Source organism: Phasianus colchicus, chromosome 6 (genome assembly GCF_987193195.1).
Source record: "Phasianus colchicus chromosome 6, bPhaCol1.hap1.1, whole genome shotgun sequence".
Classification (NCBI taxonomy): domain Eukaryota; kingdom Metazoa; phylum Chordata; class Aves; order Galliformes; family Phasianidae; genus Phasianus; species Phasianus colchicus.
The window spans coordinates 49623678-49636302 of record NC_143441.1 but is presented as its reverse complement, the minus strand read 5'-3'; the positions used below and the strand labels follow the sequence as shown (position 1 = coordinate 49636302).

General features: G+C 57.8%; 2 protein-coding genes across 4 annotated transcripts; both read left to right on the top strand.

Moving 5' to 3' along the window:
• The first annotated feature begins 11 nt into the window (after positions 1–11).
• Positions 12–6881, top strand: LOC116238297 (D-serine dehydratase). 3 transcript variants are annotated; one of them, XM_031607869.2, is made up of 8 exons: positions 12–2114; positions 2203–2442; positions 2543–2823; positions 3755–3941; positions 5030–5151; positions 5221–5416; positions 5483–5588; positions 5656–6881. In XM_031607869.2, the coding sequence occupies exons 2-8, from the start codon at positions 2294–2296 to the stop codon at positions 5743–5745; spliced, it is 1131 nt and encodes a 376-aa protein (XP_031463729.2). In that variant the 5' UTR covers positions 12–2114; positions 2203–2293; the 3' UTR covers positions 5746–6881. The 3 variants fall into 3 exon arrangements, with proteins under 3 accessions (XP_031463729.2, XP_089999358.1, XP_031463728.2); XM_090143232.1 differs by having other exon boundaries at positions 2226–2442; positions 5483–6881; XM_031607868.2 differs by having other exon boundaries at positions 5483–6881.
• Positions 6882–7542: 661 nt separating this feature from the next.
• Positions 7543–12462, top strand: LOC116238280 (death domain-containing membrane protein NRADD-like). Its single transcript, XM_031607850.2, has 5 exons — positions 7543–7771; positions 9414–9549; positions 10509–10707; positions 10791–10921; positions 11859–12462. Exons 1-5 carry the CDS (start codon positions 7697–7699, stop codon positions 12161–12163), a joined length of 846 nt encoding a protein of 281 aa, XP_031463710.2. The 5' UTR covers positions 7543–7696; the 3' UTR covers positions 12164–12462.
• Positions 12463–12625: the final 163 nt, after the last annotated feature.

The window sequence follows — 12625 nt, the reverse complement described above, 5'->3', positions numbered from 1 at the left end:
GGGACATTTTCCCCCCCCCCCCCCCCATGCTGTGTTTTTGGGATGCGGTGAGGGCATGGGGCCCTTCTTTTCTTCCTGCCCTACATAGCAAGGCTGGCCTGGCACTGGCTGTGCTCCGGGCGGGGGGCCAGTGGCCCCATGTCCCTGCAGGCTGTCTGTGCTGTCCCCAGCCTGCCTGGCACACGGGTGCACGTGGCAGCCACCTCCTGTCCCATGTCACAAGCGTGGGGGTCTCAGCTGTGTCCCCACCTATCACAGGCATGGGAGGTCTCAGCCTGGTCCACATATGTCACCATCATGAGGTCTCAGCAGCTGTGTCCCCTGGTGTAATGAGTGCAGGGGGTCTCAGCTATATCCCCTCATGTCGTGTGTTGAGGGGGGTCTCATCTGTGTCCCTCTGTGTCACTGGTGTAGGAATCTCCCTTGTGTCACCGCTTGTAACGAGTGGAGGGGATCTCAGTTGTGTCCCCACATGTCACGAGTGTGATGGATCTCAATCCCCACGTGTTGTGACGAGCTCAGCAGCCAGATCACTGCATGTCGCCATCACAGGGATCTCCACAGCATTGCCCCCACTTGTGTCATGAGCGTAGGGGGCTCAGCAGCATTGTTCCCACGTGTTAGGAGTATAATGGATCTCAGCCACATGTTACAAGCATGCAGGTCTCAACTGTGTCCCCACGTGTGACCAGCACAGGGGTCTCAGCAGCAAGGTCCCCAAATGTCACAAATGCGCAGGGTCTCTGTGACCACAAATCCCTTCCCCACCTCCTTGCTGGCATTCTATCCCCAAGCACTGTCAGCGCCCGTGTCCTCCCCTGCCCCTGCCATTGCCGGGGCCCCACGGCTGGCAGCGACCTCTGTCCCTGGGCAGGGCTGGCCGCGGGTGCCCACGGCATCACGTGGAGCTGCACCAGCACAGCCACGGCCAGAGGCCGCCGGAGCCGCGCCGAGAGCAGCCACGGCACTGAGGTACGGACAGATGGACGGGAGGGCTTGGGGTGCTGCTGGGATGGCCTTGGTGGGAGCCTGTGGGGAAACTGAGGCACGGGGCACTCCTTGAGGGGCATCAACCTCTGCCACTACTCCTGCAGGGACAGGGAGAACCCCATCGCAGTGCCAGGTGGCACTGTCTCTGTGTCCCTGACCCCAGGTCCTGGGCCCGGCTGTCCCACTGTCCCAGTCCTATAGGTCCTGGTCCCATAGCTCTATGTTCCGGGTGTCCAACTCCCAGACACTCCTGTTCGTTGTGTCCCTATCCCAGATTTCCCTGTCCCAGATGTCCCCCGTGTCCCTGTTCCTATTATCTTAGGTATTCCTGTCCCAGGTGCCCCTCTAACCTCTAGATGTCCCTGTCCCAACTCTCCCTGTCCCCAGGTGTCTCTGTTCCAAGTGTCCCAACTGTCCCTGTCTCCTTGTGTCTCAGTCCCAGGTGTCCCTGTCCCCAGGTGTCACAGACTCAAGTGTCCCTGTCCCAGATGACTGAGGTGTTCCATGTGTCCTGGCATCAGAAATCCCAGTCCCAGGTGTCCCTGTCTGCAAGTGTCCCCTGTTTCCAATGTCCCAGCTGTTCCTGTCTCCAGGTGTCCCTGACCCAGGTGACCCAGGTGTCTCTGTTCCCTTATATCCCCATTCCCGGTGTCCTTGTTCCAGGTGTGCTGTCCCTAGGTATCCCTGTTCCTAATCCCAGCTGTTGCTGTCCCCAGGTATCCTAGACCTAAGTGCCCCTGACCCAGATGTTCCTACTCCTGTTATCCCATGTGTCCTCATCCCACATATCCTGACCCAGGTGTTCCAGTCCCATGTGTCCCTTCTCCCAGTATCCCACATGTTCTTGTCTCAGGTGCCCTATCACCCAGAGTCCTCATTCCCAACCTTCCAGGTCACCCAGGTGTTCCAGGTGTCCCAGCATCAGGAGTCCCTATGCCCCAGCATCCCAGGTTTCCCACAATGTCCCAAGTGTCCCTGACCCAGGTGTTCCAGGTGTCCCAACATCACATCCCTATCCCTCATTGTCCCTGTTCTCAGTCTTCCAGGTGTCCCTGTCCCTGGGTGTCCCAGTGCCACAGCTGTTCTTATCTCCTAGTATCCCAGATCCAGGTGTCCTGACCCAGGTAATACAGATGCTCCAGCTGTCCTTATCCCAAATATCCCTGCTCCGAGACTGCCAACTCTCTCACCCATCCCACCTGGACCTCCCAGCACTCCCCTCCCCACTCCCTCAGCTTGCAAGTCGAGAGAGGTGACCAGCCACCCCGGAACGCCCTCAAAAAGTCTCTCCAGAAGAGTGGCCATGTGGTTGGGTGCCCACCTGGACACGCTGCCCACCCCAGCACTGACCATCGACCGCACCACGGCGCGTCGCAACGCTGAGCGCATGCGGGAGCACTGCCGGACCCTGGGCGTCCGCCTGCGACCCCACGTCAAGACCCACAAGACGCTGTGAGTGCCACCCACACCCTTTGTCCCCAGTGTCCCCAACATCCCCGTTATCCCCATCGTTCCCATCATTATCACCTCATCCCATGGATGGTGCCTAAAGGGAAGGCGGTTTGTTGGCCACCGGCGGCACACGGCGCGGCATCGCCGTCTCCACCTTGGCCGAAGCGCGGTTCTTTGCGGATGGTGGCTTTGATGACATCCTGCTGGCCTACCCCTTGCCCACCGCACGGCTGGAGGAGTGTGCAGGGCTGGCACAGCGCCTCGAAGCCTTCCACGTGCTGCTGGATCGCCCCGAGGCGCTGGCCAGCCTGCGGCAGCGGCCACTGGCCCATGGCAAACGCTGGCTCGTCTGGCTGAAGCTCGACTGCGGCAACGGCAGAGGTGGGGATGACGACTGGGGATGGGGTGGGGCGTCTCCAAGGCCCTGGTTCCTGTGGGTTGGGGAGGATGGGATGGGTCAGTGTCTCCGAAACATCTTTCTCACCATTCACTGCAAGATGCTCCATGAGGAGATGGCCCACGTTCCCCCAAAGCCCCAGCAGCTCAAGCCAACGTGTGTCTATTAATCCCAAAAAAACCTTTTCATCCACCCCAAGGATCTTCCATGGAGAGATGTTCTGTGTGTCCTCAAAGCACCCAGCCCTCGTAACACCATGTGTCCATGAATCCCAGAAGCCCCCTTTGCGCCCACTCCAAGGCTGTTTCATGGAATGATGGTCCACGTATCTCCAAAGCTTCCTCTAGCACAAGTTACTTATGGGTCCATCAGCCCCAAAAGCCTTATTAATTTACCCAGCCACCCCAAGGATGGTCAGTGAGGAAGGGAAGTCCCTTGTGCCCCCAAAACTCCCAGCTCCAGCTTACCAATATGGGGCCATGAGTCTCAAAATCCTCACTTACACTCAACCACCCCAAGGGTGGATGGTCAGTGGGAGAGGGATGTTCCCAAAGCCCACAGCAGCTCGAGCCAACATGGGTCTAATAATCCCAAAAAGCTTTTTTCATCCACCCCAAGGATGCTCCGTGGAGAGAGATGTCCCATGTGTCCCCAGAGCTTGCAGGTTTAGGGTTAGGCATTAGGATTAGGCTTAGTGTCAGGGTTATGGATTAGGGATAGGTTGAGAGTTAGGCATTAGAATTACTGTTAGGGTTATGGTTAGGGCTAGTATTAGGATATAGGCTCCACATTTACATTCCATGTGGGAAGGACATCCCCAACCCTCCCCATCACAGAACCCCCAATCCCACCCACCCCATAGCAGCATCCCACTCCCATCCTCACATCCCCATGACCCTGTTTCCTTGCTGGCAGCTGGTTTACGCCCAACGGACCCCGCTGCCCTGGAGCTGGCCCGGGCCATCGCCAACGATGCACCCGAGGAGGTGACACTGGTTGGGGTCTATGCACACTGTGGGAACACCTATGGCTGCAGTGGGGCAGACGCCATCCAGGCCATCGCCAGGACCACCACCAACGCTGTCCTCGGCTTTGTGGCTGCGTGAGTGTGTGCCCCAATAGGGACCCCATTGCGCACACCACCCGACCCCAAATCTGGCTAGAATTACGGGGAATTTTTATAGGGGCTGAGCCCTTTGCTCTGTCCATTCCATAAAATCCCCAACCCCAATGTGCTGGTTGTAAATGCAAATCGTCCTCTTCCTGCCAGCCCCATAAAGCTCGGCCCCACAAAGCCCTGAGCCCCAGGGGGCCGAAGGGGATGGCCCCAAACCCCTTTGATGTGTCCCGGCCCCAGTCTGCCCACCTCCCTTTTGTCCCCTGGGGAAGGGTTGAGTGGAGTTTCACATCCCGGAGTGAATTGCAGACGGATGTTTCTCCCTTCCCTTGAGGTCAGTGGGATCTCCAGGTGCACGGGGACATTCTCCAGCTCAAAATACCCCAAACATTCAAGGGGTTCAAGGCCAGCAGTGCAAGGTTCCCCTTATGAACCCCCATTTTTCAAGATCTGGGACACATTTCCCTCAACCCAGCGTCAGAATGTACTATGCCTGACACATGTGGGGTGCATGTGGGGGGGGATGAACCCAAGAGAGAGACCTCAGGCACAACATGGGGGCTCCCTGCACATTGGGATTTGGTTCTTGCACATCTGAAAAGATGCTGGGCATATTAGAGTGTGTGCTCTGGCACATCTTGGGGTGGTGATTGACCTTATCTGGGTGTCCCTTTTAACAGTCACCTCTAGGGGGGCGGGGGGGGAGGGGGGTGAACATCACATCTGGATGGCAATGGCACATCTGGATTATCCCTTGGCACAATTTTGGTTGGGAGGGAACTTCTTCCACATCAGGATGGTGCCTTGGCACATTTCATGGGGGAACCTCTTCCACATCTGGTTGGTGACTGCACGTCTGGGTGGGCCCCAGCACATTTTGGGGGGAGGGTGTTAACTTTCCTACATCTGGACAGCTCTGGCACCACACCTGGACAGTCCCTTTCCACACCTGGGTGAGACCCAGACCCCCTTGTGGTGTCATTCCATAGTGCTGGGGATACATTTGGCCCCACTCGATGGCACGGCAGTGGTGACACCCAATGGGTGACCTTCCTCCTTCCCCTCCCCCCCAGGCTGCGTCAGGCCGGTGTTCCCTGTCCCCACGCCAGCATCGGCTCCACTCCCTCCTGCAGCCACCCCATTCCTGAGATGTCCCAACTCACCGAGCTGCACCCGGGCAACTACATCTTCTACGGTGAGTGCCGACAGCACCCCACTGCCCCACCGTGTCCCAGCACGTCCCCAACCCCACGGCTCTCTGCAGACCTCCAGCAAACACAGCTGGGCTCCTGCCAGCCCCAGGACGTGGCCATCCGTGTCCTCACGAGGGTTATTGGGCACTACGCACACCGAGGGCAGCTGCTGGTGGATTGTGGCTGGACAGCACTCAGCCTGCACGGGGCAGGAGCAGGACGGGGCCCCCAAGGCTGTGCTGCCATCGATGGGCACCCCGAGCTGCGGTGAGTGATGGGGTCAGGGATGGGGTTGGGATGGTGGTCCAGGGACATGATGGTGTGACCTCGCAGGTTGGTGGGGCTGACGCAGGAGCACGGGCTGTTGGAGCATGCTGATGGACGGATGGATTTTGGGAAGTTCCCCGTGGGCAGCGTGCTGGCGCTCATCCCATACCACGTGAGTGCTGTCCCCCATCCCCTTGTCCCCATTGTCACCCCATGTGTCACCCTACTCTCCCCTGCAGGCGTGTGCTACGGCGGCCATGCACCCTGTGTACTACGTGCATGAGGAGGGACAGGTGGTGGCCCTATGGCACCCCGTGCGTGGCTGGTAGGGCCCCAACCCACTGCCCATAATGAGGTCCTGCGCCCACAATGAGGTCCTATAGCCATAACGAGGTCCTGTGCCCACTATGACATCCTACACCTACACCAAGATCCTGCAGTCGCACCGAGATCTTGCAACCCTGCTGAGATCCTCATGGCCATCACGAGATCCTGCAACCACACTGAGATCCTGCAGCCATGCTGACATCCTATGGGCATCATGAGGTTGTGGAGCCATGATGAGACCCTACACCCATGAGGAGACCCTACACCCATGAGTAGACCCTACACCCATGATGAGATCCTACACCCATGAGGAGACCCTATACTCATGATGAGATCCTACACCTATGATGAGACCCTATACCCATGATGAGACCCTACACCATGATGAGACCCTATACCCATGATGAGATCCTACACCCATGAGGAGACCCTACACCCATGATGAGATCCTACACCCATGATGAGACCCTATACCCATGAGGAGACCCTACACCCATGATGAGATCCTATACCCATGAGGAGACCCTACACCCATGAGGAGACCTTACACCCATGATGAGATCCTACACCCATGATGAGATCCTACACCCATGATGAGATCCTACACTCACATCAAGATAATGAAACCACACTGAGATCCTCCGGCCCTGATCATGTCCTGCATCCATGCTGAGATCCTGTGCCCATCCTAAAGTCCTACACTGACACCAAGATCCTGCACTCACGTTGAGATTCCACACCTACACCAAGATCATGGAATCATAGAATGGTTGGGGTTGGAAGGGACCCAAAGGATCATGGCCACAAGCAGGGCCACCAACCTCCATACCCAGTGCTAAACCAGGCTGCCCAGGGCCCCATCCAACCTGGCCTTGAACACCTCCATGGACCCAGCCTCTCTGGACAGCTTGTTCCAGCACCCATGTTGAGATCCTACACCCACACTGAGATCCTATACCCATAACAATGTCCTGCATCCACGCTGAGATCCTATATGCATCCTAAGATCCCACACCCAAGGCCCTGTACTCACGCTGAGATCCCACACCCACGCTGAGATTCTACAGTCATGCTGAGATCCCATATTTGTGCTGAGATTCTGCACCCACTTCCTCAGGAGGGGTCAATAAAGTCGCTTTTCCCATTTCTGGGCACTTTGTGTTCTTTGGGGACTTTCTGGGGCACAATGAAGGCCGTGAGGACAGCACCCTACTTGTCACCCTATAACTGCCCCATTGAAATCACCCGACCCGGGAGGCACAGATGTGGGGCAGGGTGGGTTGTGGAGATGGTGATGGGAGTATGGGGGGAATGGGGATGCTCCATGGGGTCCTGGGAGAACAGTAGGGTTGAAGTGGGACATGCAGAGGCCACACGACCCTACAGGACCTGGGCTGAAGTTGAGGGGGAATTGGGTGAGCTGGGATGAATCCAGCTGAATGTGGCTGAACTGGGATGGATTAAGCTGAATTGGGCTGAATGGGGCTGAATTGAGCTGAACCAGGATGAGCTGGGCTGAGCTGGGCTGAATGGGGCTGAACAGGGCAGGACACACATTCAGAACCATCTGAACTGGGCCGGACCTGAGCTAAACAAGGCTGAACTGAGTTCAAACAGTCCAAAATGCTCCGGACCAAACCGAGCCCACTGGGGTCCGAACCAACCCAACCCATTCCTGCCTCCGCCGTACCGAACCCCGTCCCGAACCGCTCCGGGCCGAGCCGAGCCGAGCCGAGCGGCGATGGGCGTGGCATCCCTTAGCCCCGCCCACACCGCTCAGCCAATGGCGTGGCGCCGCGCCCCAGCCTGCGGGGCCGCGCCGAGCCGAGCCGAGCCGGGCCGAGCGGAGCGGAGACGAGACCGGGCGGAACCGAGCGGAGCCGAACCGCGCCGAGCCGAGCCGAACCGAGCCGAACCGAGCTGAGCAGCGCCCTGTGGGGGCCCGGCCCCGCCATGCGGTGGGGCTGCGCGGCGCTGCGCCTATCGCGGGCGCTGTGCCTGCTGCTATCCGCGCCGCTCTGCCCGCAGGTCCGCTCTTTTTTTCTCTTCTCTCGTGGCGTTATTCCGCTTGCTTTCTCTCTGCTCTATTTAAGTTTGTTTTACTATCCGTCTTCTTCCCTTTTCCTCGCTTTACTTTGTCGCATTTTACTTTCTTTCGCCCCGTGTTGCTCTGCTTCCCTGCACATCGCTGCGCCTTCTTCGTTTTGCTGCTTTACTTCGTCTCGTTTTACTTTACTGTAAAATTTGCTTTTCCCCCCCCCCTTTTTTTACCTCATTTTACTGCACTTATTCTTAATCTTCACCTTTCTTTACAGCATTTTAATTTATTTCTACTTATTTTGCTGCATCTTGCTTCATTTTTTCTTATTTCACAGTATTTTACTGCTTTTTACTTCATCTTATTTTACTTCACTTTTTTTTTACTGCATTTTGCTTTAATTTTCCTTTAATTTCCTTAATTTTCCTTTATTCCCCTTCATACTCGACTTCATTTTCCTTCATTCTTCATTTTCCTCATTATTTTCCTTTATTATTTTCCTCTATTAATTTCCTCTGTTGTGTTTTTACATCATTTAACTTTCGTTCAACTTAACTCCGTTTTGCCACACTTTGCCTTATTTTGCCTTATTTTGCTCTGTTTCCCTGCATTATTTCCCTGCATGTTTCCCCCCCTCCCCCTCTCCATGCATGGGACATCCTCCCCTCCCTCCCCCCCCACCCCATCTGGCTGCAAGCTGAGGGCCAGGGGCACCGTGTGGGACCCACATGGGACTGGGACCCCCCCAACCCCCTTCAGTTCAGCCCCACTCAGGATATGGCCCCACACAACCCTAGTGGGGCCAATTGGGGGCTTTGTTTGTGGGGAGGGGTAATCTGAGCAGCCCCAAGGTGGGAGGGGGATTCTTTGGTGGGGGGGACGGATGGGAGAGTTTGTGGGTGTTGAGTGGGGATGCAGTTAAGGTGGTGGGAAGGGCAGAGTTTAGGGGATATGGGGCAGAGTTAAGGGGATGTGGTGGGCAGAGTAAAGGGAACGGGATGGAGGAGAGTTAAAGGGATGCGATAGGGCAGAGTGAAGAGGATGGGATGGGCAGAGTTAAGGGGATGGGCCAGGATTGATAGGATGGAGAGAGTTAAGGGAGTGGGACAGGGCAGAGTTAACGGGATGAGATGGGAGAGAGTTAAAGGGATGCAGTGGGGCAGAGTTAAGGGGATGGGATGGGCAGAATTAAGGGGATGCGATGAGGGGAGTTAAGGAGATGGTATGGGGGAGAGTTAAAGGGATGTGATAGGGCAGAGTGAAGGAGAAAGGATGGGCAGAGTTAAGGGGAAAGGATGGGCAGAGTGAAGGAGAAAGGATGGGCAGAGTTAAGGGGATGGGCCAGAGTTGATGGGATGGACAGAGTTAAGGGGATGAGATGGGGAGAGTAAGAGTGATGGGGTGGGGCAGAGTTAAGGGGAAAGGATGGGCAGAATTAAGGGTTTGGGATGGGCAGAGTTAAGGGGTTGGGATGGGCAGAGTTAAGGGGTTGGGATGGGCAGAATTATGGGGTTGGGATGGGCAGAGTTAAGGGGATGGGATGGGCAGTGAAGTGGACATGGTGCTGTCGGTTCAGGGAAGCTGTGGCTGTTGCAGGACACCCCACATGACTCCCCCCATGTCTCTGGGCAGGTGTCAGCCCGCAGCCCGCCGTGCCCCAGCGGTGCCTGCACTCAGTCCGGCGAGTGCTGCTCCTCCTGCCCTCCAGGCTTTGGGGCGGTCGTGCCCTGCAGCCTCACCGACACCCAGTGTGAGCCCTGCGCCCAGAGTGAGTGCAACCCCGGAGCCCCACGCCATCCCCTATTGCCACCCTGTGTGCCCACAGACCACACCTTCTTGGCGTCGAGCCGTGCCAGCCCTGCAGTCTGTGCCAGGGGGGTTTATGGGGCTGTGCAGTGGGACACCGAGTGCCAGCCTTGTCCCCAGGGCTCCATCTCAGAGTTGCACAGCACCCAGCTGCCCTGCCTGCCCTGCCAGCCTGGCTGTGAGCCTGGCCAAGTGATGCACCGTGCGTGCAGCCGCCTCTCCAACACACTCTACATGAGTGAGTCCCTATGGGACGCTGTGGGGCTGTGCCTCAGTTTCCCCATCTGTAGCACTGAGGCATGCTCCTCACTCTTAGGGTCTACAGCAGAGAAAATTGGAGGTGCAGGGTGCCACGGAGTGATCCCAAAGCTCCCCTTATCCCCACACCCCATACTTTGAGCTTCCCAAATCACTAAGTTTGGGAAAGATCTCTTAAGACCCCCGAGTCCAACCCCAGCCCACCTCCACATCCCTCAGTGCCACATCTCCACTGTTCTGGAATACCTCCAGGGGTGGTGACCCCCCCCCTCCCCACAATCCTGGGCAGCCTGTTCCTGTACGTTCCCACTCTTTCGGAGCTCTGAGCCCCCCTCAGAGCCCCCCACCACCCACATTCCCCCCTCCCCACCACCGCCAGCTGCTGCCCCACGGCTGTCATCACGCCCCGCATGCAGCAGATGCTCCCGGCGCTGCCGGCATTGGGGCTTTGATGTGGTTGGGAAGGGATGGGGGAGGTTTGATGGGAAGGGGCACCTCTCCCTTTAACCCCATAGCACTGGATCTGATTTCCTCCCATCCCAAAACCTACCCTGGTCCCACCTGTGGGTGCCATTTTGGGTACCCCCACCCCATTCCAAGGGGAAACCGAGGCAGCGGCATCAGTGGGGGCATGAAGGGTTTCCTAATCCCTCATCCCCACAGAGAAGGACCAGCATATCCCAGAACAGACCGAAGGAAACCCCCCTAAAGAGAACAGCACAGGCCCCACCGCCTCAGCCACCTCCACCTCCACGTTCGTCCCTCCCCTCCCTGAAGACGTGGGGCAGAACATCATCCCCGTGTACTGCTCCCTCCTGGCTGCTGTGGTGGTGGGTCTCCTCGCCTACGTGGCTTTCAAGTGGTAGGTTTGGGCTTTCTTGGGCGGGGGGTGGAATTGGGGGTGAGGGGACGGTGGGTGACGCGGCGCAGCTGGCACACGTGCAGGCAGAAGCAGCAGCTGGCCAAGGCACGAGCAGCAGAGCTGGGGACGGCGGCCGAGGGCGAGAAGCTGCACAGTGACAGCGGGGTCTTCCTGGATACACACAGCCTGCAGGAGCCACACCAGATCGGCAAGGGTGAGCAACACCCATAGCTGGGGGGGGGGAAGAGGGGGTGGGCTGTCCCATCATTTCTTTGGCTGTGGTAGGATGGGATAAAGGAGCACCCCGTGTCTGGAGGCATCTAAGGGAGATGGAGGTCTTGGGGAGGGATTGGTGTGGAGCAAATCGGGTTGGGAAGCAGCCGTACCTTTGAGATCACGCAGGTGGGGTTGGGAAGCACCTCATCCTTGGGGATACTGCAAATAGGGCTGGGGAGCACCCATACCTTGGGGATCATCTATTGGGACTGGGGAGCACCCATGTGTTGGGGATCATCCCCATAGGGCTGGGGAACAGCCATGCATTAGGGATGAGATTGGGGGCCAGGCAGTGCTTGGGGGTGATCTAATGGGGTTGGGGAGCACCTAAACCTCTGGGGATAATCCTGATGGGTTTGAGGAGCACCCACACAATGGGGATATCATCTATTGGGTGGAGTTGGGGAGCACACATTCCTTGGGGATTGTCTGGATGGGGTTGGGGAACGCATAGTATTCGGGGATGATCTAGGTGAGGTGGGGGAGCACCCATACCTCAGGATCATGTCCATAGGTGTGGGGAACACCCATACTTTAAGGATGATCTGGATGGGGTTGAGGAGCACCCATAGCTTGTGGATCATCTCGATGAGGCTGGGGAGCACCTAATCGTTGTGAATGATCTGGATGGGGCTGGGGAGCACCTGTAGTTTGGAGAGCACCCAGATGGGGTTGGGAGCACCCAGATGGGATTTGGGTATGCCTATACCTCAAGGAGCATCCGAATGGGATGAGGGTGAACAGAAGAACACCCCAGATAGGGTTGGGAGCACTCATGCAGGGAGCAGGAGATGCCACAGGAGTGGCAACACCGGGGTGCTGGCGGGGTCACCAGCGCAAGTTTTGATGCGTCAACGCTGACCCCAAACCCACAGCACCCCGTCTGGAAACCCGACCCTACAGCTCAGTCCCACAGCAGCGACGGGAGGAGGTGGAACGGCTGCTGGAGAGCGGAGGTCCCAGCGGGGACTGGCGTGGGCTGGCCGCCCGCCTGGGCTACGGGGATGAGGCCATCGGCACCTTCGCCCGCGGCCAGGCGCCCGCCCGCACCCTGCTCGCCACTTGGGCAGCCACAGAAGGGGCCACAGTGGAAGCCCTGTGCCTGGCCTTGGCTGCTATGGGACGGCAGGACGTGGCCGAGTGCCTGGCGGGGCCGGGAGATGCCAGCTCAATGGTGTGAGCCCATCCAGGGGGCTCCTGGTGGCCCCGTGGGGTGAGGAGGAGGAGGAGGCGGATGGGACGCGGGGATGTGTGGTCCCTTTGGATGGGTGAGCCCTTGGCCACCAGCAGCTTTGTTCTGCCATATACTCTGTTGTTGTTTTTTTTTTTTTAAGTCATTTTTGTACTTTAGGGGGGTGGGGGAAATGTCCTTTTTGTACTTTGGGGTCCCAGCGTGGGTTCGGGATGGTGCGTGCCTGTTGCCCGTGGTCTTTGCATTAAACAGCCAACGTGCCTTTGTGTCACTGGTTTGTCACACCCGCTCCATCCCACGTTTCCCACTCCCTTCGTGGGCCTTCCTTTGGGGTCAGCCCACAGCAGTGCACAGGGACAGAAATGAGCACTTTCAGCCCCCAGGTGCCCCCATGCTGCCAGCAAAACCCCATTCCCTTCATCCTGAGGGCAAAGCCAACACATTATGGGG